The sequence below is a fragment of the Prosopis cineraria genome, unplaced genomic scaffold, assembly GCF_029017545.1.
Source record: "Prosopis cineraria cultivar Desert tree isolate PC_DT_omini unplaced genomic scaffold, ASM2901754v1 PC637, whole genome shotgun sequence".
NCBI lineage: Eukaryota > Viridiplantae > Streptophyta > Magnoliopsida > Fabales > Fabaceae > Prosopis > Prosopis cineraria.
In genome coordinates this window covers 1-27765 of record NW_026555962.1, presented here as the reverse complement: position 1 = coordinate 27765, position 27765 = coordinate 1, and the positions used below count along the sequence as shown (strand labels likewise).

The 27765-nt window shown below is 34.6% G+C and overlaps 3 protein-coding genes and 1 pseudogene across 4 annotated transcripts; 3 read left to right on the top strand and 1 right to left on the bottom strand.

Moving 5' to 3' along the window:
• Nucleotides 1–3259: 3259 nt before the first annotated feature.
• Nucleotides 3260–7347, top strand: LOC129297865 (protein TAB2 homolog, chloroplastic-like). The gene is given in 6 exon segments (XM_054936201.1): nucleotides 3260–3845; nucleotides 3848–3917; nucleotides 4085–4154; nucleotides 5476–5647; nucleotides 5821–5964; nucleotides 6961–7347. Coding segments are annotated over 6 exon segments (1143 nt in total). The 5' UTR covers nucleotides 3260–3418; the 3' UTR covers nucleotides 7221–7347.
• A 3824-nt stretch (nucleotides 7348–11171) lies between these two features.
• LOC129297866 (uncharacterized) lies at nucleotides 11172–19556 on the top strand. 2 transcript variants are annotated; one of them, XM_054936202.1, is made up of 13 exons: nucleotides 11172–11347; nucleotides 11472–11829; nucleotides 12507–12684; nucleotides 12785–12834; nucleotides 13402–13494; nucleotides 13570–13658; nucleotides 14956–15034; nucleotides 15297–15379; nucleotides 16001–16079; nucleotides 16171–16888; nucleotides 17167–17253; nucleotides 17404–18028; nucleotides 18771–19556. In XM_054936202.1, the coding sequence occupies exons 1-13, from the start codon at nucleotides 11316–11318 to the stop codon at nucleotides 18910–18912; spliced, it is 2613 nt and encodes an 870-aa protein (XP_054792177.1). In that variant the 5' UTR covers nucleotides 11172–11315; the 3' UTR covers nucleotides 18913–19556. The 2 variants fall into 2 exon arrangements, with proteins under 2 accessions (XP_054792177.1, XP_054792178.1); XM_054936203.1 differs by having other exon boundaries at nucleotides 18668–18806.
• A 2431-nt stretch (nucleotides 19557–21987) lies between these two features.
• LOC129297864 (cysteine proteinase inhibitor B-like) lies at nucleotides 21988–22608 on the top strand (annotated as a pseudogene).
• Nucleotides 22609–24061: 1453 nt separating this feature from the next.
• On the bottom strand, nucleotides 24062–27703 carry LOC129297867 (cation/H(+) antiporter 28-like; the record flags this gene model as incomplete). Its single annotated transcript, XM_054936204.1, is given in 11 exon segments — nucleotides 24062–24670; nucleotides 25146–25376; nucleotides 25378–25740; nucleotides 26731–26820; nucleotides 26822–26916; nucleotides 26919–26957; nucleotides 26960–27113; nucleotides 27116–27189; nucleotides 27192–27413; nucleotides 27416–27547; nucleotides 27550–27703. Coding segments are annotated over 11 exon segments (2163 nt in total), but the record flags the coding sequence as incomplete, so codon positions are not given.
• Between the last annotated feature and the right edge of the window lie 62 nt (nucleotides 27704–27765).

The following is a 27765-nucleotide window of genomic DNA, read 5'->3' as shown; positions in this document are numbered from 1 at the left end:
CAAACTTCTCCATTTATTCTAAATTTTCATGCATTAATGCCTTCCAACTTTTAAAACTTGTAAACTCATAAATCTTAGATTTAGATACCTTAAACAACTCTCATTTACTTTATTTAAGTCAATAAGTTTGAAAAATCATTTTCCTAACACAAACCCTAACTCAAAAATCTATAAAAATGGAAGAGATTAGTGTTTGAGGAATTTACCTCAAGTGATTGCAAGCTTTAAAATGCTCCTAAAGCTTTAAATCTTCAAGTCCTCACAGAGCAAAGTAAGCTCCTTCATTTTCTCCTTCCTTTTCTTCTAATTTTTCTATATGTTCACATCTTATTTATGTAGAACACGTACTATTCACCACGATGCTCATCCCCATACGCCATGGCATATGGTACAGAGAGGGCTCATTATGTTCAAACTGGCTTGTGCGTCATGGCTTGTTGTGTACATGCTACAAGATGTGACATAGAGCTATTTCTCATTGTTTTTCTTACTTTTTAATATATGGGTGGCTTGACTTCACATGGACCCCATCTTAGAGTTGAAAACACAATTCAAAATACTCGTTGGCTTTTTGTAACCACACACTGCACAAATTTACCTAATTACTTTCATTTGTTCAGCTAATTTAGGGTTAAACTTTCCTAAATGTTACATATACATAGGGTTTTGATTATATAAATGTTTAATTAGGTGTAAAATGTCCTATTAGACGTGGTTAAGGCTCTAAAAGTAGCTTATAACATTGGGTTTAGTTTTGGAATGCTAGGGAGAGTGAAAATAACATAAAATAATCATTTTGCATCCAGATGTCCAATTTTTAAATGAAATATCAGATTGAACTGAAACCCTTGTTATTAGTTAGATTGTTGAATAAGTTTTATTTGAGTACTTAAATCACTCCAATCGGACCTCGTGTGAGAAAATGGCGCATGTCAAAAATTTATATCAATGAGCTATTGGTGACAGTAAAATTTGATGTGATGCATGGTGCATATGTCTCAACACATTACATAGAGTGAGTGTTGTGGCTCTATGCTACATGCCGCAACTATCTGGCCCATTTTGCCAAAAAATAATGTTTTGCCTCTTTTTTTATATTATATGATTTTTTATACAATCTGTAAGCTTCTGCTGGGTAATAATGCCTACTTTGGACAAAGTTTTATTAATTTTCAAGAGATGTTGGAGTCCCAACTATTTAAAAGTATCTATTTTTGATATTTTTGCTTAAATGTGATTATTGGTAATTTAGAAGTTTAAAGGATCTCTAATTGCCTTTGTAAGGATTAAGGTTAAGGGTCAATTTTGTCCCTCAACTTACAAAATTATTACCCTTAGGTCCTACATTTAAATTTTTTAATATTTTTAGTGGGTCTCACTTTTTTTGTAATATAAAAAATACACCTTTCCCTCTCTCTTTCATTCCCTCCCCCCAGTATCGGCTTCCCTCCTCTCTCTCCCTCCTTCTAACTTTCTCTCTCCATCTTTTGTCTCCTCCTTTCTTCACAAACTCATTGTCCTCTCTCCTTACAAATTCATCGGCCATGCTATAGACAATAACTAAGTAAAGTGATGTGGTGTGTTTTCAATTTGATTCTCCATGACAGCATTCAAAAAGCTATGAGTATTTGTGAAAAATGACAATCATTGATGAGAGAGAAACATCATCATGCATTGGTTTCTATAATGTTATGTGTGCCTCAATGAGTATGCATAAGCCTCCTTATTAATGGCTCTTATTTCTTAAGGAGAGAAAAAAATCATGTATGTAATGTAATTGATGTTTCCATAATGTAATGGCTCTGTCCTTCATTCCCTCTCCCCCCCTAGCGTCTCCTTTTACCCCTCTCTCCTTCTTCCTTTTTGTCTCACATGCACCTTATCGTCTTGATCATACATGCATGTATATGGGTGGCTTCTCAAGAACATACCAAAGATATCGGAGCAATTGTTGGATTTGGTGATGATGGGAAGCATCATCTCTATTTTTAATATAAAAAATAGGGGAGAACAAGACCTAAGTTGATGAAGAATAATGGATTGACGGCCAACGCCATCCCACGTAATAATGACAATACCCTGTTCCACAATTGCACACCATCCTATTGGAGCTGGATATAATCGTCGCAGTTGGTGGAGCAGAAGATAGGAATGCCGACTTGAGTGCAAGCGTAACACTTAATTAAGGTGATGAAGGTATGGAGTTTGGTTCCAGGAGAAAGAAACATGCCGAGAAAATGCCGTCATCCTTAATCCTTGATTTGTGCCCTGAGTAGTAGAACACTAATGAGTTCCTTACCTTGCATGCATACTTAATGAGCTTCTAAAGGAATGGAGGAGAAAGCAGTGGAATTCTTTCTGCCTTGCATGCATACTTGATGAGTAAGTCCCCTACCTTACATGCACACAGACGACTCCTTCTCTACAACAATAATTCTCACGCTTTGTGCTAAAATAGAGGAGGATAAAGGAAGAGCAGTAATTATAGCAATGATAAAGGAGAAGATGGTGTAAGAATTGTAGTTCGACTTTATCACCTCTGCCACATCATGTGCATTCTTCTGGAAGTTGAACATTGCACAAATTGCACAAATCTTTGATGGTGTAAGTTACAAATTTAAAGGAAGGAGATGGTGCTAAAGGTGGTGATGGTAAAGGAGCTTTACAGGTACAGCAATTTTGCATTTTCGTCAAAGAAAGGGGGAGAGAGAGGAGAGAGTTAAGAGAGAAGGAGAAAAATATTAAAAAATAATTGGCAAGACCCACTTAAATATTTTATAATAAAAATATTAAAAAATTCAATTGTAGGCCCTAGCCCCTAATAGTGGACAAAAAGAACGACAGACATAGCAAGGTGAAGAAATAAAAAACTTTTTAGATTAAAAGATGAAATTAACCTTAAGTTAAATTTAAAATCATTTGTGAACTTTCGTGATCAATTTAGAGATAAAATTGACCATCAACTCTAAGGATTATGTGTGACAATTTAGTAATGTCGAGTTGGACATTATAATAACAACTTATATTTAAAAAATTATAATAATTAAATAAAAAATTACAATGTATCAATTAGGATAAAATAATCTTTTCAATTTAATACTTATTAATATAAAAGTTTTTATAAATTTTAAAAAAATTATAATATTTTAAAGGATAAGATTATTATTTATATAATTTAAAAAAATTTATTCTCATTTTTTTAAATACATCAAGTGTATAAAATTAAATGCATCTCACCCTTGATTTGACAGTACAGTGCGACTCCTTGCAAACCTCCTTGCAACGACAACAACGGCATTCCATGAGGCCCTATCTTTTGGCTCATTATCGGTAACGGAAACATGTGGTATGGGATGACGCTGCGACAAACCTTCCTCAATCCGCTAGTACCTCGTATCAGTCACCGATAGAAGCAGCCATGGCTACTGTGAGCTTCAACCCTACCAGAATCAGAACTACTTCAACCTTCAAACATCGCAATAACATCTCCATTCTCACTTTGCCATCAAAACCCACAAGAATCCCATGTATTATTCCTTCGAATAGCGCAAGAACCCATCCAAATCTGCGCCATTTTCGACCCAATTCAGTCTCTGAGAGTTCGGTGTCGACCCAGAAAGAGGAGGGGGTTCTCGATGACCTAGAAGAAGACGACCCGACTGCGGAATTGAGCTATCTCGACCCGGAAACTGAGCCCGAGAGTATAACAGAGTGGGAATTGGACTTTTGCTCTAGACCCATTCTTGATGTTAGAGGCAAGAAGGTGTGGGAGCTACTTGTATGTGACAATTCGCTCGCTTTGCAGTACACCAAGTATTTCCCAAATAATGTTATCAACAGCATCACTTGAAGGATGCTATTGTTACTATTTGCGAGGAGTTGGGTGTTCCCTTACCAGAAAAAATCCGCTTCTTCAGGTATTTATATGTCAATATGCTGATTTATAGGAAGTTGGCGGTAACTTTGTGTGTATATCGTAAAATCTTCCTGGTTTAACCTCCATAGACTTAGCTAAGATGACTAAAAAGCTAAAAGCACCAGCTGCGGGAAGGAAAGCTGACGCCAATATTGTGTTGCTTTGCAGGTCACAGATGCAAACAATAATTACAAAAGCATGTAAAGAGCTTGGAATAACGCCTATTCCTAGTAAGCGGGTGGGTATGATCTCTTTTTTTCTACTGCGTTTCATAACCTGAATGCTTTTTTAAATTTAATTTTTTTAAGAATAGATAGAAAACTTATCTAGCTTGAAGCCTACATGATCTGATCGTCTGTTAAAGCTTGAAGAAAAAGCTGAAGTTGCCAGTCCGGCAAGGTGCTGATAATGGGTTTCGCATCTCTAGGAACTTGGAGGATGTTTATGCACTTATATTAACTTGTGAAATGAAGATGTGTAGTTTGCGGTTGGATTTAATCACTTGACTATTGTTGACCAGCTTGGAAACTTTACAAGTCATAGGTATAAACATTCAAATGATGCAGTCAAATAATGCAGAATGCAGACAAGTCTGTATCTCACCAAAAGCAAGGGAAATCAATACCAAAATTTAGAAATCAATGCTGGAGTGCATGCTTTTTTTTAATTATTGTTTGCATGTGTGTCTCACCTTGTTAAAGTGCCGCTCAATTCTCTTCTTAGCTCCAATGCTTGACGCATACACGCTCACACTCCAATTGATTGCTCTTTTCACACTGTAGAAACAAGAGGGAGGAGAAGAGATAAAAATATATACTTTTTGAAACAAGCAATTTTATATTTGGATCTGTCTCATTTATACTTGATGTAATCCTGATAACTGTACACCATGCCCGCGTAGAGTCAAACTTGTCAATTTCTAGATTAAAAATCCTATATGTTTCATCAGACATAACTTTCACGATGACTGTTTTACTTTGGCATAAATATTTGGCTATATAGAGACTCCAAGGTTTCAGGTACTTCCAATCTAATCACGAAGCAATGTGAATTTGACCGTGATCTCTAAATGTTTGAGGAATCTTGAAGAACATTCTTTTTCGTTGAAAAGAAAAGAAAAAAGAAAGAAAGAAAGACAGTTTTAAGCATGCATAAGATTGCTACCCTTGCAGCTCTATCATTTCTGGAACTGCTTACAAGGTCAAGAACTCCCTTATTCACTAATGCCCATAAAATGTTTTGGGGAGCCCTTCCCCACCCCCTCCCTTGTTACGTTTTTCTATGGTACAAATGGGTTGTTCATATATAACAACATAAGCAACCTGATGTAGTTCACCAAAAAAAAAAAAAACTGAAATAATGTCTCTATGCTGGTATTCCATGCATCTTGGAGTTGATTGTAGGTTGAAATGCTTCTTCTACTTATTTGCATAAAATGAGGAAACAGTTGTGCCATGTGATTGCATGCGATGTTTATACAGCTACACTGTTCAAATATCATACCCTTGCTAGAAATGGCCCAGCATATAATTTTATAAGGTTCATTTCTACTGTTTCAGTGCCTATCATTACTTCTATGGCTTGAGGAGCGTTATGAAGCTGTATATACTCGTCATCCTGGATTTCAAAAGGGATCAAAGCCTCTTCTGGCACTAGATAACCCTTTTCCCATGGAGCTTCCAGATAATCTTTTTGGGGAAAGATGGGCATTTGTCCAGTTGCCTCACTCAGGTACAGAGGCAGAAGTTCTATACTAGGTTTTCATCTTCATCCAGTATCAAACTCCATGCTTGTAGGAAAGTAGTTTAATTTGACAGATGGCTGCATACTTAGTTCAACATTTTTGAATACTTGAATTACTTCCAGGACTATTGCTCTCTAACTTACAGTGACCTACTTTTAAGCTGTTCGAGAGGAAGTGTCATCCTTGGAGAAAAGTTTTGTTTTGGGAGCTGGGCTGGATCTGGATTTATTGGGTATTGAAATTGATGACAAGACGTTGATTCCAGGATTGGCTGTGGCATCTTCTCGTGCTAAGCCATTAGCAGGTACCGTGCAAATTAAGGACTTAACATTCTTCTTCTTGCATAGTATGGTTCTAGTTCTGCCATCTGACATATAAGAATTATAAGAACAAATTGCTGGAAAAGAAATTAATTGAACGAAACTATGGCATTGATCAGCTCAGTTATTCAAAGGTCAGACCATCAAATGGTTAAATGAATGCTCACCATTATGGAAAATAATATTTCACTGCTGATATCTTTCAAGGGCCACTTAACCTGTTAAGAGTTCAATTATAATCTTTAACTTGTCTCCTCACACAAACGTTCCTTGTTCTTAAAATGTTGAAAGAGCACCGGCCACAATACCTAGTCTAATTGAAACCTAATTTTAATTAAAACAATGGGAGTATACGAGGATTAAAGTGAACTATTGAGGGCTTGGACATGAAGCTTTCATATCAAGGTTGAGAACCATTTCAATATAAAATCCGAAGCTATTAAGTAAAGGCCCATGAATAGTTTTATTGTGATTTCTAACTACAAAACTGGATAGCTGCCTCAATATGATACGCCAAAAACATAGTCCAATTGATGGTCATAAGATAGTTAACTTGAGCTAAGACAAACTTATGCACGAATGTTATTTTATAGTCTAAGATAGCGGATCACTGTAAAACTTATGGCCTGTTTCGTATACTAATGGGAGTGGAACCCATTTTTCATGTAAGAAAAATGAAATGTGCAGCATCTATCATGTCTTTGTTGTTATCATTTTATTTACCATTGGCTATCCTTTATGAGTGTTGTGCAGGATTCTTACTTTGCATCTAGTTTAATTATTGTTTCCTTTGCATACCTATTATTTTGTGTATCTAACAACCATTTTAACGTACTTTACATTTGACATGAGAAAACTTTGGTAATCTTAACTTGGGAATGCCTACACTTTCTTCTTATGCTTTCTCATCACTAGCATTCCCTAATCCTTACACAACTGTTGCTACAATTTTAAGACATTATCTACCTGTACTGCCACAGGTTGGATGAATGGTTTGGAAGTGAGTTCAATCGAAGTAGACACTGCTCGGGCTTGCCTGATTCTGTCGGTCGGAATTTCTACTCGTTACGTATATGCGACGTACAAGAAAACTCCTGTGACAACTAGTGAAGCTGAAGCTTGGGAAGCAGCCAAGAAATCTTGCGGAGGCTTGCACTTCCTTGCCATCCAAGAAGACTTGAACTCAGAAGATTGTGTGGGTTTTTGGCTTTTACTAGACTTGCCACCTCCACCTGTATAATCATGCTTGAAGATTCACTGGACAAAAGTATAATCACAGCATTATTGTTTATTTGATCCCAGAAGTATAGGAGTTCCAGTTCTATCCCAAATACTACATTATCTGATCAAGATATATCTTTTTTCAACATTGCCATTTTTTCACTAGAGTTTTCCATCCTGCAATAGAATTTATCTTGGGAATATCAATCTGTTGATGCTCTATTATAAGAGTAGGATGGCCAATTTGAAATTGCATTTCTATTAATTGGGGAAGCACTTGGACACTTGATAATACTGAAGAAAAGTGAAGGTGAAGATAATATGAACATGAATTTTCCCTCCAGTCCAAAATATAAACAACTTTCAATTATAATCCCCATATCAATAAAATTCAATTATATCCTCATTCACATGAAAATATATCATAGCTTTTCTTTTTAATCCTTAGTCCCAACTAGCAATAATGAATTAATTTAAAAAGAGATTGAGAATGAGAAGTAAATACGAAAACAGAATGAGAAGTAAATACGAAAACCAAGGTTGATAAGTATAATGGGTAAAATGGAAAAAAAATAATTTTATAAATGCTAAATTGGTTATATTTTAAACTGAGATTGGGGGGAAAATGACTTGAATTTTGAATTGGAAGGAATACAATAAATAAAATGTATGGCAAGTCATACCATTTTTAATATGTGAACTGCAGGGTTTATTCTTCAAACTTTGCCACAACGTAGTCGACCTTGTTTTCTACAATATTTATTGTATTTTTATTATCATTAGTTTTTATCTTTTTTAAAATTGTAATATATCAAAGTCAAGCTTGCAAATTTATTATTTACAATCATGTTTATTATATAAACTTCTCCTATTAAAAAAATATAAGGCATTTTTAATCAAATTTTATCTTCTAATAAAGTAATTACTTGCCTTCAAATTAACCCTATCTTTCTATATTTAACCCTATTTAATAAGATAATTTATCCTAAAATAAATATAAAGTGATTTATTTAATAGAAGTACTTTTAAAAAAAATGGCAATAATTATATCTTGAGAAACTAAAAATGCCTTATATTTTTTAACACTTAATCTCTCAAAAAATGCCTTATATTTTTTAATGAAGGAGTATATATGGAATGATGATTTATAATTATTTTATTTTTTGGTCAATATTTATAAATATTTTATTGGAAAATTGGGTTTCAAGGTGTCTAACTCATGGTATAATAAAAATTAAGGTTAGTTTTTTTTTTGGACAAAAAAATTAAGGTTAATTAACTTTTGAGGATTCATCAAATCCAGTACATGCTTTCAAGTTTAAAGACAATTTAGAGAAATACTTGCAAATTGCTTACTAGTGATAAAAAAATTCGATCCCATGACTTTTTAATTAAGTTAAATCCTTCTCAAATAAAATAACCTTTGTTGGCTAATATTGATATTACATGGGTCTACTGTCACAAAGAAATATAATTATCTTTCCTTCGATTATCTAGCATATATTATACCAATGTAATTCTTACTCAACAATTTTTTTTTTAAAAAATTGTAACCATATATGGTTAAATATGTAAAGCAAATATCATGCCAAGCCCCAAACCAAATAGAATCTATTAAAATCATACTATAAACAATGAATATCACGAAGCATGTGCGAAACTCTAAAAAAAGCAACCTCCTCCTATGATAAAAGCATGCAATTACTGACACCACAAAATCATAGAAATCACAAAAAAGGCTAGCTGATCACTTGTTTTAAAATGACTTTAAAAGTACAAGTGTGTGCGTTCACAAACAAATATGTAAATGGATGTGTGCTTATGGTCAGTATATATGTGACCATTATGGCCAGTGTATGAACAGGTCTTATCATGAATTTGCATGTTCGTGAGTGTTGGGGGGCTTATATGTATAGCTTGAGATGACAATTGACTTTGATGCCAATTAAGCGTGGTATTTTGAACTATGTCATGATTGTGAGTTATTCTGACAACAATCTTGTATATGTAATATCAAATTTTGAACTTATGGCTTGCTATTGCTATCCCTGCATTAGCATCCTTTTTAGCCTTATAGATAGGGGTGAGCAAAATTTTTATCTATTCAATTTTTTAATTTAATTCAATTTTTTGTTAAGAAAAATTTTAATTGATCGATTCGATTTGGTTTAAGAATTTTTAAATTAAGCAAATCGAACCGACCAAATTATATATATATATATATATTCTTTTTATATTTTTAAAAATATGAATAAATTCTCATTTAGATGAATAAAAAATATTTTTTATCACTTACAGTAGTAGTATTTTTTTCATTTAATGTGATATTTTAATTTTTTATTTTTATAATTTAGTTTTTAATGTAATAGTATTGAGTTTTATTAATTTTCTCATGAATTAAGTCATAAACTTTTTTTTTTGGTTAGGCCTTCAACATCAAGGAAAAAAATTAGATAAAAGAATATATGAACAATTAGATTCCATAGACCCAAATCAAAACTCATAAATTAAATAGAATGATCGAATCGAACTATTATAATTTAATTTGATCATGTATTTTGATTCAATTTAGTCCACATTTTTTATATAATTCAATCAATCAATTTTAGAAAAATTGAAATTGAACTGACCAAATACTCACCTCTACTTGTCGTTATTGCCTTTTTGAGTTGAGTTAGTTTGGTATGATTTGAGTATTAGGGAGATTGAATTTTACACGTGATTTTTTGGCACACAATGACAATTGCCCTCCTGATGACAACTTCAAGCTTTTTTTTTATTATTATTATATGAGTGTATGATTGAATCATATTCAAATATTGTAAGGGTTAATTGAGGATAATTTTTTTAAAAAAATATTTTCTACATTCATGCAAAGTCAAATGTGAGACCTGATGTTTAAATATTCATAATCTTTTGTATTAGAATCAATACATTGGCATGACAACTTCAAGTTATTATTGGGAATAATGGCCAAGCCTAGCAGATGCAACTGTGAGGCCAATTGTTTAGAAAGTGTTTGTTTAGACAGTTTTTTTTTTATAATAAGACCACTCAAAAAAAAATGCTAAAAGATATAAAAATCAAGTCCTGTTAGGTTCCAAGAGAATTTTATATCCTAAAGATGGATGATTAAAAATAAAATGTTTAGTGTATGAGCATATCAATGAAGTTGTTAGCTTATTTGAATACATGGTTAAAAGTGATCATCTAATCTTTCATTATAAAATCCCTAATTTTTTTTTGAAGACTTTTAGAGAAGATATGTTGGATGAACAAAAGAGCTTCCTTTAAATGAAAATGAATATTAATTTTTGTAAATATTTCATTCTAACAAAAATTAAAACCTATTTAAGACTTTTGATTTGTATCTTTCCGGCTTTTATGAGTTTTCTTAAGTTAGGTAGGTCTTAAAAGTTCAATCACTTTAAATTTAGGTTCAATAATATATTTTTGATTTAGATTTCTCCTAATTAATTCTGACTCATTAATGGTAATCTTCCTTATTTTCACTTAAATTTATATTTTGAAATTAAGGTGTCACAACATTTTTCTTTACTTTTCATTTATTCCAACAAAATATAATCTAAAGCCATCCACTCAAATAATATCACTTATTTAAAACATAAAAAATGAATTCTCAATTTTGAAAAAAAATTTAATAAAAACTAAAAAAAATATAATATACATAAAATGAAGAGGATAAAATTTATTTATTTTTAAAATTAACTATCAAATAAGGCCTTAATTTTTCATCCACCAAAAGTTTCCAAAGCCCCTAAGGCGAAAGCTGAATCTTGTCCTGGTAAATGGGCTTGAAATGTTGTTGGAAATTTGGGCCTCAAAGTACAAACTTGGGCTTCTAAATTGGTCTCATGAAAGCCCATTGCAGAACAGAGGTCTCGCGCGCCTATTACAATTGATATCCTGCCACAATCCTTTGTTTCTATTTCCTCCTTCGCCCCCCGACGCTCACAGCGGCCACTCTTCCCTCTTCCCGTCTCATATGACACTTTTATTTTTATTTTTATTGCTTTTTAAAAAAATTATTAAGACGAAGTAATTTTGGGGGACGATCTCCTAAACATCAAAATTCAAATCTAAATCCCTCAATATGGCATTTCACGTTGCCTGCCCAATTACATGGTTACTTCTCTTTTCTTCTCGCGCCTTCTCTATAATATAAACTCTTGCTCTTTCTCTCCCTCTTCTCCTTTTCATTTCCATCTCACAAAGTTTATATTTTTCTGTTTTTTTTTGGGTGTTTCAGTCGCAGAATCTGCTTCTGCTCGCTAGGGTTTCCTCGCGCCCTCCATACATCGAAGGCCAAGCATGAGTTCCTGGACGATGTGGCTAGAATCGATGAGTTTCTCAAGGATCCTCTGGGAATTAGGGCTCCAGAAAGGGAACGGACCGTGCAAATCGCGGTCCCTAAGGTTGTGCCTCCGCCGCCGCCGCCGCAGCGGCAGTTGCAGTCAACGGCGGCGGCTGATGGGGTCCCCGTTATTGATGAGGTGGATGAGGCAGTGTCAACTAAGGCTAAAAGGGTTGCGTTGCAGCGGAAGGGGGCTGCCGCAATGATTGCTGCCGAGGAGTACGCCCGTCAGTTTGAGTCAGCGGATGCAGTGGTGAGGTTTTGGGGGCAATTTCTGGGTTGATGTTTGCTTTAATGTTTGGATTTGTTAATTTATAGCTGTGCATACGTGTGGGTGAATTGAGATGATACTTCGATGCTTTTTCTATGAAATATAGCTGGCTAAATTGTGAAATTTGATTGTTTTGTTTGTGTCCCACATGTTTTTACTACTTCGATTTCCTTTACTCTCAAATTTTGCTGATGGGAGTTTACTGAAGATATATTCACGTGGACATAAAGTTCTTTAGTTTTGTTAAATTTAATTTTTGACGCTGTACTATCAAATGGTATAGGTAATCTTTTTAATTTCATTTTATTTTGGGTCGGTGGGGCAGAGGAGTGTTTTGTTTTGATCTATTAAATTTCTTCTTGTTTGTTTTGGTGCTTGACATGCTGAAGAGGGGAAAAAAGCTTGATACTGTTTTCTTTGCATTGACTCTGATTAGATGTCTGTATCCTGTAAAATGCGAAGTTGAAGAATGGAAATTTGAAGTCACTATCTTAAAATGGCTGAATAAATGATCTTGCATACAATTTTATGAGACTTTTTTTATAAGCTTAAGTCACACGTGTTGAATTTTGAGTGCGTGTAATTAGACTTGCATGCGTGATAGCATGTGGAATTTTTCCTTTTTAACTAAGTTCGATTATATATATATATATATATAGGATGCATCAGGAAATCTTGCAGGAGAAGAGCATGGTCACTTGAATGTCAAAGTCTTTTGCCGAATGTGCAATCGTGTTGAAAATGAAGGAAGTGAAAGAGCTAGAAAAATGCTTTCTTGCAAAAGTTGTGGCAAGAAGTACCATCGGAGCTGCTTGAGAAGTTGGGCTCAACATAGAGGTAAGAAGATATATCTGCCCATATCCTAACATGGTCCAGCTGTCATTTATTACCATTTCCCAAGTATTGTATATTCTTATTCTCTGGGTCTTTGTTGTAGATTTATTTCATTGGAGTTCATGGACTTGTCGTGCTTGCCGAATTTGTGAGGTAATGCATGATGTGCAATGCTGGTGAGCTTGTCCTTTTTTCATGTTGTTTTGTATCAGAGACTTGTGTGTTTTTGAATTTGTGGGTGAAAAATGATGCATCTTTGAATCAATTTGTTATGGATTTTGGATTATTCTTTAATATTAATTTATAATTATTGTACAATACAATTTGAGACATTGATTGAGTGACGGACTTGGCGACAGATAATTTTACACTCAATGTTCTTCTGTCCATGTGATCAGACAGTGGTTCCATCAGGAAAAAAAGTGATCAGACAGTAAGATTACTTGCGAGTTATTGTTGTAGTGGGCTTGTGGGCTTGGTGTTCCCTCCTTATGCCACATCCTGTTATTGTGCTGGCTTAAATTGTTTTTATTTACTCTTGTGTTCCTGCCTTTGAAGCTGCATAGACAATGATATCGATTATTGCCTTCTTTTTGAGTGGTTACAGCTCTTATATGATTAATTGAATATTGGTGATTCTTAGAAGTTAAGCAGCCAGTGCACTCATGTTGCATTTATTTATTTTTAATAATAGTCTTATGATCTAGCTTTTTCTGCCAGGCTTGTAGAAGGACAGGAGATCCAAGTAAGTTCATGTTTTGCAAAAGGTGTGATGGCGCTTATCATTGTTATTGTCTACATCCTCCTCACAAGGTATACTCTGCATCACTTATCAGTGATCTCATAATTAATTTTATATAATTTAATTTATGCTTATGAATGATGCAGAATGTTAGTTCTGGGCCTTATTTGTGCTCAAAACATACAAGATGTCACAGCTGTGGATCCAATGTTCCAGGAAATGGTCTAAGTGTGAGGTATCAATATGCCTTTGTTTTACACTTCACTTGTGGCATTCCAAACATTCATTCTTTCATTTAACCCTCTTGGCATGACTAATTTACCATTTGAGATAGGCCATTACCTTTTCAACCTTTATGTATATATGCAAGCTACATTTTAGTGTATAATACTGTGGAAACTGGTGAATATATCTGTGGACGTAGTTTACACTATTTACAACTTGAGCCACATAATTGACTTCATACAAAATTTATAGATTAGTAGATAGATTAAATAGGAAAACTGAAAAAAAAAAAGTAAATAAGTAGGGAAAAAGTATGCTTTTGAACTTGTTGATATCAAGGAATGAAATTGACAATGATATATTTAGAAGCCAAATTAATGGTTAAAACTCTTTTAACTTCTAGTAGATTTGATAGGAAAAATAATTAGGGTTAGGATTATTTTATTATTATCTTAAGATTTTTTTTTTAAATTAGGACATCTAGATTATCTAGATTGTTTTTTAGATTAATTTTGTTTTGAATTAGGATTTATCTTTTATTTGAATAAAGGATTATCTTATCTTTATCTTTTAGAATGAATAGTTTAGAGTTTCTAGGATTAGGACTAGGGCTCTATAAGCAGCGCCAGGTAATTGGCCTGTAGATCTTTTGGCCCTTTTTTTTTTTTGTGAATTGACACGGTTAAATCCTTGCAGTAACAGACAAATCAGGAAACACACACAGAGTCCTCACACCCTAGTGGTGGATCCTTAAAATTTTTAATACTGAAACTATAATTATCCACTTGATGAGCCAACTAGTCCGCGCAATGATTTGCTTATCTATAAGCATGATCGATGGAGACCTGCTAGTCGCGCGTAAGGTTCTTGATTCTTCTAATAAGATTGATAAGAGGATGGTTTAGTGCTTTTTCACTTTGTATAAGATGAATAACTTCTTGAGAGTGTGAACATTGATATTTCTTTTGGCCTATGGAATGTTGAATAAACTTTTGAGTATTTTTCAGCCTTCTCCCTCCCCCTTTCCCTTCATTGTTTTACATCAAGGTGACAGAATCCAGTAGTTAGTACTTCATACCATTTGAGAAATTTAAAGGAGGATAAGTCTCATTGTTGTTTGAAAAACATGAGTTCCTATGTTGTTATGATGTCTTTCATTAGGTACATTCTCCAAAGGTTGTATGAATGCTCTGGTTTATGTATCCATCATGTTTTCATCCTGTTAGGTAGTTAGTGATTTTTTTTCCTGCAGATCCTGCATGTTGAAATTGAGACATGGACTTACCATTTGGCTTTTGGATTCTTAGGTGGTTTCTCGGATACACCTGCTGTGATGCATGTGGCAGATTGTTTGTGAAAGGAAACTATTGTCCTGTTTGTTTGAAGGTATTGATCTTTGGTCTTGCGCAATTGAAGTGTGTGAAGCAGTTTGTATGCATATATTAGTTATTTTTTTGAAATACTATTTTGAAGTTTGACATAGGGTTCTCTACAGGTTTACGTCCACCCTGCTTTCTTTATAAAATAGGAATTTGTGTGTGCATAACTAAATATTTCTATGTAGACTGGGATGATTATAGGCACAAGAGAAAGTGTAAGGCTTGAAAAGAAATAAGAAAGTAGACTGATTTCACTGGGTTATTTGTAGGTCTATAGAGATTCAGAATCGACACCAATGGTTTGCTGTGATATTTGCCAGCGTTGGGTGCACTGCCAGTGTGATAATATAAGGTTAGGTTACCCGTACTAACCTTAAAAGGTTGTGAAGATCCCCTGATTTTGCTGTGTAATATTTGCAGTTTCAGATATATATTCTGATTGATAGGGTGTTGCATTTTTTTGGTCTATTCTTGCATCTACCCACAGTCACTGGTTATTCTTATTAATATTTAATTAATGTAACAAATAGGTTCTGACTTTTAAAAATATTATTTTATTTATTTTCAATTTAACATAAAAAATAGTTTGGCACATTTATTCATGCAAAATGCTTGCAATAATGTTATGTTGTAGCTTGATAGTTTTCATCCTTGTTGCTTCTAATATTTTATGATATTGAGTGGATTAGCTATTTAATTTTCGGTGTGCAACCATGTATTTGGAGGTTATTGAGAAAGTATAAAAGGAAATTGTTATCATTATCAATGTAAATAGGAAGTTGTGAATTGTCTCTTGTGTGGCTCAGCTTATTCAGTATTTGTAGCTACTTTGGATTTTCGGTTTTGATTGTCTACAGCTCCTGCCTTGAGCAGTCAGCATTTTCTATTTTGCCAATTTTTGCAAAGCACCATCTTTATTGTCTTTCTATCAATGGGCTTCTTGAGATCAGTTATTTATAGGAAAGTTTTGCAGTGATGAAAAATATCTTCAATTTCAAGTGGATGGGAATCTACAGTATAAATGTCCGACATGTCGTGGGGAATGTTATCAGGTATGTGGTATGCTTTGACTCTGTCTCCTTACTTCGTTCTAATGAAAGGAACTCATTGCAATTCCATATTCATAGTTTGTGGCTATTGCAGGTCAAGGATCTTGAGGATGCTGTTAAAGAACTTTGGAAGAGAAGAGATATTACTGACAGAGATTTAATTGCCAGCTTGAGGGCTGCAGCTGGTTTACCAACTCAAGAAGAAATATTTTCTATTTCACCATATTCAGATGATGAGGATAGTGAGCCTGTAAAAGCAAAGACTGAATCTGTGCGATCTTTTAAGTTCTCTTTGAAGAATTTCTCTGATCACTCACCAAAGAAGACAAAAGATTATGCAAAGAAATGTTCAAGCAAAAAGTCTGCCAAGAAAAAGGATTATCAACCTTTTATGACTGGGAAAACTGATCCCAGTTTAGAAGGACATAGTGATGTCAAATCTGTGCATAGCTTGGATGATGATATCCAATCCCACAGACATGAAGCTCCTGATGTTTATTCTTCACCTGCTGGTGGAAGCCTGAGCCAAACTGAAGGTTATGCTAATCAGCCAGGGATTTTGAAACAGAAGTTTGTAGATGAGGTGATGATCAGTGATGAAGAGAGAAAACCTAGAGTTGTTCGAATTAAAAGCAGTAAGGCTCAAACTCTTGATAGTGAGGAAGAGGCTGGAAAAAATGGTGATAGGAATCAGAATGTGAAGGGGAAGAAGTTGGTTATAAATTTTGGGGCACGGAAAATTAATGTCACTAATTCTCCACGGTCTGACACTTCAAGTTGCCAAAGAGATCAAGATCTGGTTAGCACTAATGGTATGTATCTTGATGAAGTTTAATCCTTTTTAACCTTTTGTTCCCCCCTAATTAAAGAATGGGAGATTTTAGGACAGTGTTATGAAAGTGTGTTATGTTCAATTTCTTATTTAAGATTTGCCTCCCATATGCATGGTAATAGCGAACAATCTTTTACACATTATGGAATAAGCTGTAATTACGTTTTAAATGAGTCCAAATGTATTTTCTGGAACATTAGAGAGTCTCCCCCCTCTGTTTTCTTGTGTCTGATTTTTTTGCTTCAAATGTCGTACCAGGCAATGAAGATATTAGCCAATCAGGGAAAGGAGACAAGTTTATGTTAGACAGACATGATGGCATGGCTAGAAATGCTGATGGTAAAGGTAGGGTTTGGTTGCAAATATTTTGGGATTATTTCTGTAACATATTTTGCTAGAACTTGCTGTTTTATCATTGGTTAGCATTTGGAGATCTATTTCATTTTACTTTAGTTGCCCAAGAGAAATAACAACTTCAGCACATGGGACTTGCAGGAAACAGAGTTGATTCTCGTCAATCAAAAGATGTAAAGGTTTCAGGTAGAGAAGGAAATTTGATAAAGCCTGCAAAAGTCAAGGCAGAAGTTTCTGAATTGAACTCAGGCTCTGTTAGGAGCAATATTGCTGATAGGAGTGAATCTGGTCCCATAGATCGACCTCGTATCATGATTGGAAAGCGCCGCACTGAGGGAAGGACTGGTCAAGATGGATCTGTACAAACTATGTCACAAGGTGAGAGGATGTTTTTGGGGAAGCAGTCAGAAGGCAGGTCTGATGCATATGATGAAACAGATGACAATGCTAATCATACACCATCCCATTCTTTGCCAAAAGACTCTAAACCCTTGTTGAGATTGAAATTTAAGAAACCTAGTATCGAAAGTCAAAATTCTCTTCATCGTGAAGATGATAAGATTACAATCAAGGGACAGAGGTCAAAAAGGAAGAGACCTTCACCTTTCATGGAGAAAGTGTTGAACAATGAGGGTGAAGATGTAGCACAATTGCATCAAGATGGTCCGATGGATGAAATCATGGGTGCTAATTGGATATTGATGAGATTAGGTAAAGATGCCATTGGAAAGAGAGTTGAAGTTCAGCAGACATCTGACAATTCTTGGTTGGTTTCTTCTCTACCCTTTTGCATGCATCAACGATATTTCGTAGTTCAGGCCAAAAAGAAAATAATAACATTTGGAAGTTGATTTGGCATACCCTGATTTCACTTCTTTTTTGATTTTATCCTGAACTTCACTTTTATTACTACTGATTTATTGGTTTCTCCTTGGACTCTTCAATATCTAACAAAAGCTCCTGGTGTATGAATGTGCATTTTGTTATTTTAAAAAATTGTGGTATTGACTTTATGGGTATAACATATCCCTTTTCTTTACATACTTGTCTTCTGTTTACTTAATCCTTCAATTTGAAATTTGAGTTGTCTGTTTGGCTTTGGCGTGTTTTTTTCTGTCCAAACTGTAAAGATCCTTTTTCCCCTGCATTTTTAATTTGCCCTTTTTATCCTCCAAGCAAATGAGTCTCTAGATGTGAAAGAAGAAAAAGGAGTATTATGTAGACATAATTGTGTGTTATTCGTTGCAATATAGATCTCTTGAAAAGAAGCCATGCAACTACTATGGTACCTGTATTTATCATCTGATTTTGAGGATCCATACATTTTCCTGAAGTTTGCTTCTTTTGGTTATCTTTTTTTAAATGAAAATTTGATATGCTTGCCTGTAATGATTCAATCAAATAGAATTCTTTTCCAAGAGACATTTGTCTTGCTTGTACGAGCAAAATTATTCTAAAAATTTGATGTGCATTACAGTCAACGTGTTTTATTTTCACCTTTTATTCAGGCACAAGGGATCGGTCACTGATGTAATTGAAGGGACTTCAAAAATATCTGTTACCTTGGAGGATGGCAAGGTGAAGACCTTGGAACTCCGTAAGCAAGGGGTCCGTTTTATTCCTCAAAAGCAAAAGAGATCAAAAGCTTGAAATGCTCAACCATTTCATTCTTGGTTATTCTTTAACGTGGGGACTGTCTATTCTTTCGATTTGAAGAGACAGCTTCATCTCTATGGGGGCCCCTTGTTACTACCTGCCATTCGGTGCTCTATGTGATGCTGATTTTTTGGCTGAAGCATTTTCTTCTGGAACTATTTCAGTTTTCCGGGAAGAAACAAGCTGCTTCTGTTGAGGTCCTTTCTAAAACCGCAAGATTTCATCTAGGGTTAGAATTGTCTCATTTTTTCCCCTACATGTATTTTATTTTAGAAAGTAGTTTTCTACATCTGATGTATAGGTCACCATTGCTGTAGAATGAAGATTTTTTTTTTTTTGGCCTTTGGATGATTATGTAGCACGAAAATGGAGTGTCGGATTTATGGCTTATGTTGCTAGTTGTATTGTGTACCACAGCCTTAGTGAGCTGAGATGTTACCATTTGAAAATTGAACTGGCTCAGTTTGTCCTCTCCACAAAGTAGTGGGTGGTTGGTGTTCCATAGGGTTCAAATTCCCTCAAAATCCGTTTAGTACATGGACATTTTAATTGTTTTCTAATTTCTTTTTATTGTAATCAATTTGCTGAATATTTGAAAACCCAATGTAAGGATTAGTAAACCAATGTTGGAATTCTCATATTGTTCACTCAATATATTTCAAGAGCTGTAGATCTGGAGATTATAAAAATAATTGACTTTCAAATATATATTATTATCATTATGTGAATGGATTGTGGTGATGGATGAGGGAAAATTTTAAAAGACATTTGTCATCTGAATTTTTGGGGTTTTACACTTGCAGTGATTTTTCATCGTCATAGAATTCTTTATCAACCCCTGAAATGAGATGCTATTTTTGAGAAGCCTAGCTCTTCTTTGATCATGACCGGTTGTTACCTTCGTAATTATTTTGATCCATGAACATCACTTTTTAGTTTCGACCTCTACTTTCGTTGGGTTATTCTATTTATTTTGCTAGGACCAATAAACTTTCAAAATTTTTAGACTATTTACAAAATTAATAGGTTTTAATTTTTCCCCTTTAATTTCTTTTACCGAGAGCTTTAATGATGAAGAAAACTTGTAAAAATTTAATATGATTTATTAATAAGATTAAAAAGTTTGTCTTATGAATAGTATTGAAGGGAGTATTTCATGGTGTTCATGTCGTTGTTTTCCAAAGGATGCAGCTTGAGGTTTTCTTTCAGTTTACTGATGCAGAGCATCATAAATGGTCATAATCGTTATATATTTGGGGTCCATTTAAATTTTAATTAGATATAATTAATTATGAAAATATTAATTAATATGATTGATTTTAATTATAATTGATTATTTTATAATGCAATTTATTTGGATATAATTTTTCTGAAATTTATTTCAATAGAATTGAAGTTATTTTAATGATTTAGTCAAAATTAATTTTAACTGTTCAAATTATCATAAATGATGTTACTTTTCAAAATTAACTTGTTAATAAAATTGTATATAATATTATTAAATTTTTTTAAATTTATTTAAGAAGTAAAATATATTATTTAACTTACATATTTGATCAATTATCGAAATTTAAATTATATTAATATTAACAATTTAATTTACGTAAATAATAACTCAATATATCTGAGTGCAAATAAATTTAATAAAAGAGAAAGATATAATTCTTAAATACTAAATATTAATTTTATAATAACTAATGAAAATAATAATATATAAGTTGATATTTAATAACATCACGGATATGAGTCATACCTAATGAAGATGTTATGGAATGATGAAAAGATGAACATTCATAAATGTGATGATCTATCTCATATTCTATTTAATCTTTTCTCTCATGATGCATAAAATCAAAATCAAAATCAAATTGTCTTCTAATAAAATTATGTATTGTCATTGTTGCAACAACGATTTGAACTTGTATAACATAGTTATAACTAGGCATATTGCGTAAAATATGCAAATTTATTCTTTCAAACTCCAAACGTTCGTTTTATTATGCATCATAAACTTGAATGAAAAACAACGGGAGTTGGTTGAGTGATAAGCGGCTCGATGCTGCTTAAGCAAGGTCTCGAGTTCGAGCCTTGTGTATGCAAAAAATTCTCATTGGGAGACTTACCCACCATGCCAGGTGCGCGACGTGGGTCGGATCCGAATGTAGTCAAGGCAAAACTTCGGTGAACTGGGTGGGCTACCAAAAAAAAAAAAACTTGAATGAAAAAAATTAAAGACCTTATTAATTTTTTTCTTGGGACAAAGATTAGTGAGCTTACTGGTAAATAAAACTTGATATGAAACTATGTAGATGTCCATCGCATAATGATTCAAATCCTTTTGCGAATTGCATTCGTTGCATTACTTGTTGAAGAAATTCCCAGCAGGCTTTATTGCATGTCTCCGCAATATCAAATATTAAAGAAAATCAACCCACCATTGCTCCTCTCGTACTATGAAGTTTACTCAAATTTAAGACATTAAACGGATTAACAAGTCTATAATCTCGTATTGAGACAAGAGTACGGAAATTATTAGAAATTAGAATGATCAAATGTCTATTAAGTTTTTTAAGAAAGTATCAAAATCGTGCCAATCAAACCCAAAGTGCTTGGGGATTGGGATTTAGGGAACAACATTATATCGATTTTTTATTTTTTTTATTTTACATATTAGACCATTTAAACCCATTGAAACTTAGATTAAACCACACGCATATCAAAAAACAGAAAGCAGAAACGCTTAATAATACAAAGGACAGAAACAATGGGCAATTAAATGGAACCCATTCCTACGGTGTTCCAAAGAATTAAAATTCTATCATGAAGTCCAGAGATGGAAGAGAGCAACGTGGCAGCCTGGCATTGCATTGGCAGCATGCAAACTCTCTGACGTGGCTCTCACTCAGCCTCATTCTTCTCTGCTTCCCCACCATCATCCATATCACATATATGATATGTCCAAATCCTACCCATTCGCCGTCTGATAACTCGATCAAAAACTCAACGTCTCTCTGTCGTTTACCTTCCCTCCCTCGAATACGCGGCACGCCGTTTGCGTCCCCCTCTGCCACCTGTCCATCCTCTTCCCCTATATACAAACAAACCAGCCTCTCGCTTGTTTACTCCCAGCAAGCACGAGCAGCTTCGTCGATCATGGCGTCATTGATGAACTCATGGGCCTTCTTCATCCTTCTGATCTCCCTCCTGTTTACGCCTTCTTATGCTAATAGAGGACCCCTTGTGGGAGGGAAGACTGACATTCCGGACGTCAAGTCCAACAGCGAGGTGCAGAGCTGGGCAGATTTTCGGTGAAGGAGTACAACCGCAGCTTGAGACTGTGGCGGAATCCGCCGGACGAGCCGCTGGAGTTCAGACGAGTGGTGGAGGCACAGAGGCAAGTGGTGTCGGGGATAAAGTACTACCTCAAGATCTCGGCGTCGCAGAACAGGAGAGAGAGGATGTTCGATTCGGAGGTGGTGGTCAAGCCTTGGCTTCATTCCAAGCAGCTCCTTCACTTTGCTCGTTCTCGTTCCAGTACAAATCTCAACTAGATAGCAAAAAGACTCATCCTTTCAAGTTTCAGGCGCTCATCAACAAATACTGGAAACTTCAAGGCCAGGTTCGGATTGTACAATATTATGGGAATTACTTTCTGATATACTTTCGGTCAACCTCAGATCTGGAATCCTCAAGGACTGTCATAGTTCTACAGAAATGGTGTCATTTTTCGCTACTATAAAAAATTTAGAATAGCCCATGTGCCAATATGCTCTCATGCAACTTGTCTGCCAATGGATCTTTTCACATTTGGCATAGTGCAAACGATTGGAGAAGCTCTTGGTTCTTTCTTGCAGTTTGATGAAGGCAGCTTATAATATGGTTTATGGTTTTGGAGTCATTTTCAATTTAGAAATGAGCCTTCCTTTACAAGTTAGAGGAATAATTTCATAGCCAGCAGGTTGTTACGAAAGAGTTGTTTGGATATGTTTCAATTTACAGAGAGTTTTGGGCATGTTTAGTAGTGTTGTTTCCATCAACGTTCATGGTTTACAACTTTTACTTCAGGATCCATTCATGTTTGTGGCTCAGTTTTTCTGTCGAGTTGGCTATTTAAGTTTTTACCTCTATATAGTATTTTTTTTTAAAAAAACAAATTAGAGGAGCTTTGTTGCTCTTTTCAACGTGTAATATTAATAAAAATATGTGGAACATTAACTTGTATATAATAACTCAGCAAGTGTCTTTTGTTTAGGAAAAAAGAAAATAATATTTGAAGCAAAATTTTTGGAGGGAAATTTAAGAACATGCAAACGAAGCAAGCTGATGTCATCTACTCATCGAGACCGGCATATTTTGCTTTCAACTTTTTTCCCCCAAAAGCTTTCAATTTCACTAACTTCACATATTAAACAACTAATAAATTAAAATGAAAAACAACAGGAAAATACCCATCCCAGGGAAAAAAAATAAAAAAACCTAAGGAGGGTATAGAGTTCTGAAAAAAGATCATTATCAGATATAATAAATTAACAGAAGAAAAGAAATTATGTAAAACATTTTACAACCATCATCATAGATGCTGTAGAAGGAATAGTACTTAAAAGCTAAAACAGTATGATTATATAGATATATATATATATAAGATGTTTGGATTACTCAATTGTTTGCTTATATGAAATGAGAACTTGGACTTTATGGGTATGATTCTCATTAGAAGAATGTGAAATTCATTTAGAAAAGGCTAGATTTTAAACGCGTTCATAGATCTGCATTGCTTTTGTTCAAGTGTAAAATTAAATCAAATCAAGCCAATCAGTTCATACATTAGAATACTAATTTAATTTTAACATGCAAACTATCTATTGTAACATTATGATACTGATCTTTCAAATTTTACATCATCTTTACACTCTGCATATTTCTTTCTGCTACAATTAGTATCTCCTACAATGTCTATACATCTGATGCACCTACATCACAACTTTTAAAAGCCATATAGTGTACAACTAGCTACAGAGTCAATAAAAATTTATCAAGGCGGATGTATAAGTACCTTCCACTATCTAAAACACTCACTAATTGAGTTTTCATGCAACTCACTTGTATAGCCAACTTATAAACTAGATGTACTCAAAAGTTTGTACTACATTACAGAGAAATCTTCATCAAGCCCTTCTATTTCTCCTCTAAGTTTGTGCTGCTGGATTATCAAAACAGAGACGTTCATAGAGAATTCTGGTCCTGAAAGAACATCTCCAATTGGTCCTAATTCTGGACATTGTTGCCAATCATTCATCCCTTTTGTTAAAATAGAGTTCACTCCTCCTCCTCTCCCCACAATCACAAGTGAATATTGACCCTCAAATGACCTTAGAGTAGAGAAGGTCTCTGCTGAATTTGCAAGATGCTTCTCCATGTACGAAATCCGACCTCCAACCACTTGTCTTTCATAGAATTGCGCGAAGTACTCGTCATCTAGCTGGATTTCTTCCTCCTCCTTCACTGAAGGGACCTTGTGGCCTGCATATATTAAGACATCTGAACCAGTATCTACCAGAAACCTTATCACTGTGAGTTTAATTCCTGGATGCTTTGATACTCTAGTAGCATAGGCCAAAGCTTCTCTATCATCTTGTCCTCCAACAAAAATGACTGCCACTTGTACTGATACACAAGATTTTGAAATCTTCTCAATGGATCCAATTCCTCTGTCCACTAGAATCCCCACAGAACAAGGAGCATTTGACAATAACTGTTCCATAAAATAGCTATTGCAGTGAGAATTAAGATAGAAATGCAGAGAGTAAAAAATTTCTTCTTGTGTAAAATTGAAAAAAAAAAAAAAACTTCAGTTAAAGAAGAAGATGAAGAAGAACCTAGGACCTTTAATTTTCTATTGATTCTAACAGTTGAACAAACTCTTGTCTTGGATATATTATACCCGAACTAATATTACTTCCTTTCTTCCTTTAAACCAACAATTCTGTCTATTTATTTATCAAAGTCTTAACTGACTAATCCAATACATGTTGTCTTTAATTATTTGAACCATACGGGGTAAAGAACATCTTTTTCAGGTTCTTCAAGTTCTTACATTATAAAATAAATGTTCTATATTCTATGGATTATGTTACACATAACATGTTATATTATTCAATATAATGCATGAAAATATGCGTCTAGTCAAATATTGTGAAGCATGTAAAGCTTGGTTTTGATTACATTACCTTTTTATTCACATGTCTGAACCCTGGATTGCCTGAATCCAATGTTCCATTTTCACGCTGTGTCCTATGAAATGGTATTATGATGAGGGCAATCATCAAGTCCTCTGCTAAATTGGCTATATCTTGGGCCATATTGTTGAAAGTTGAGAGAGCCAAGGTTCTTCTAAGTGTTATCCCATCACCATCTTCTTCTACATAAGCTTGGAACAATAAAGTCACCTTGTCTCTCATTTTCCACCACACCTTTGTCCTTCACAATCAACGTGTCTGCTCCTTGAACTTCCTCTATTGTCGCTGCGATTCCCCCTGTGAGCTCTATCATGTCTGTGACGTATACGAGGATTCCAGGATCTGCTGTGCCTCTTGTGATCTCCATCAAGTTAATCGCCGATCGAACATGTTGGGGTCCATGGACGCATAGAAGTATCCTTAATTCCCTCATTGGATCGAGCAATTGAAGAGCCATTCTATGGGTAGGTGCTCTTTTCTTTGCGCGTTTTATGATCTGTGCTACTACTGCTGGGGAAGGCAAAATTGTGAGGAATATAACGACTATCATCACTATTCCGGTGGATGTACTGATTCCACATTGCATCTGATTGCACAAGACCAAGAGTAAATCAATGATTAATGCATGTGTTTTCTGCTGTGTTTGTCTTAACTTCATAGAAAATTGATGGGCCTACTTGATGCATGGTATCAGCTTATTAAAATGTGCCTTCGGCTATGACAAGATACTAATTTCAGCAATAGACGATCATTTGCGGAGAAATAAAATTGAACTTTTGAGCACTTGAATTGTATAGAAGCAGTGGAGAAGCCAAAGATACTAAGATCACGTTTGCTTATTAAAATAGAATGCAATAGAATGGATTAAAAAATATAAGATAAAAAAAAAACTAAATCACCCTTCTCCCCATAATAAGCATGATAAAACTCATTAATATATATTATAAATGTGGGAATCATTATACCTTTCAAAAATCTATGTATTATAATTCTTAATTCCATGAACTAAATTACTCCTCCCCTCATGAATGTGCTCATCTATCTCCTTGATTATCTTAGTTTTACATTTATTTTTTTAATCCATTCCATTCCAACAAACAAACGTGATCTAAGGATATCTTTGGAGGACCAACAGGTGCTAATGTTCAAATCTTGAATTTTCAAAATGAATGGAATGAGTTCGTACTTGCAAAGCAGGCAATATTTAGATGTGACATTCTATCATTGGGACTTTGGTTTGATTCCTATTGGTTAAATCTCAGAAATTGTATATCCATGCCTCTCTCAATCTTAAATATGTAGAACCATTTTTACCCTCACACATATACTGCAGCCATTACTATTTGAGTCCCACCATTTAGTCGATATATCCTATAATAGTTTCAATGTGAGTCTTAAGATGTTGGATTTTTTTAAATTTCACAAGGTCCCGATTCAATATACTTGTACATTAATGCTAATCAAGAGAATGCTGGAAATACCAATTTACAATCACAGAGACTTCATCTTTTGCAACTTTGTAGCCCTGGAAACTGAGAAAATGAGGAAAGAAACCATGAAATCAAAATTCACTTACTGCCTTGATGGCCAAATAGATATGGAAATGGCCCTTGATGGTGAGGAGCAACCCCATTGCAACTGAATCATTCCAATTGAATCCCATTATTTATCCCTAAAAGAAGTATTCCTGCAACTTTACTAACTATAACTGTCCCAATAAGTAAGAATAGTCTTGCCCATGTATCTAATTTTCCAGGCTCAACTTCCTTAGATCAGCTGCATAACCCATCCACAGGAAAAATATGGGAAGAAAATTGTGGTCAACAAATAGTTAATTTTGCTGATAACCCATTTGGAAACTCTTCCTTCTCTAGGCAAACATATCCCAGCCATGAATGCACTTAGAATTGCATTATAACCATAAGGGGGAGATATGGCACATGCTAAGACCATGAAGGCTCTATAACAAGCACCAAATGTGAACCCTTCATGGGTTTCCCTTCTGGGTTTTCATTATTAACCCAGTTCACAAACCAGGCGACGAAACAAGGATGTAAAAAGCACCTGCACTAAAAGTGCACAAACTTGTGGCAATGATCCTTCTCATGTGATTCTTCTCATTCAAGTCAATGCAGTAATTGTGCATTGGTATAGCAATGTAGCCAATTGAAATGATCAAAGAGCATATGAAATCTGAGTGCATCCCTGCTGCAATGACAAGCTTCCCTATATCAGACTTGCCTATTTTGAGGCTCGTCATAGACGGGTCAGCACTGGCGAGGCCGTGCTGGAGAGAAGCGTAGAGAAAGAAAGGGTGAATCCTATCTTGTGTTGGTTAGGAAAATAGTGAAGAAATGAAGTTGTAACACATGCTATGATGAATGTAGAGATTATCCTGCATAAGTAACTTGAGCATCTCTGGTAGGTTTCTTGATGAGCACAAGAGGATCCCTTTCTATCCCTAAAGCAAACATGTAACATATCATTCCAATATCAATGATGAATCCAAAGGTCTTGTTGAATTGTTCATATTCATTACGTAGAAAACCCTATGTTCCCCACAATCAGTCCTACCTGCATCATTGTGAACAGCATTAGAAGCATTCAATCC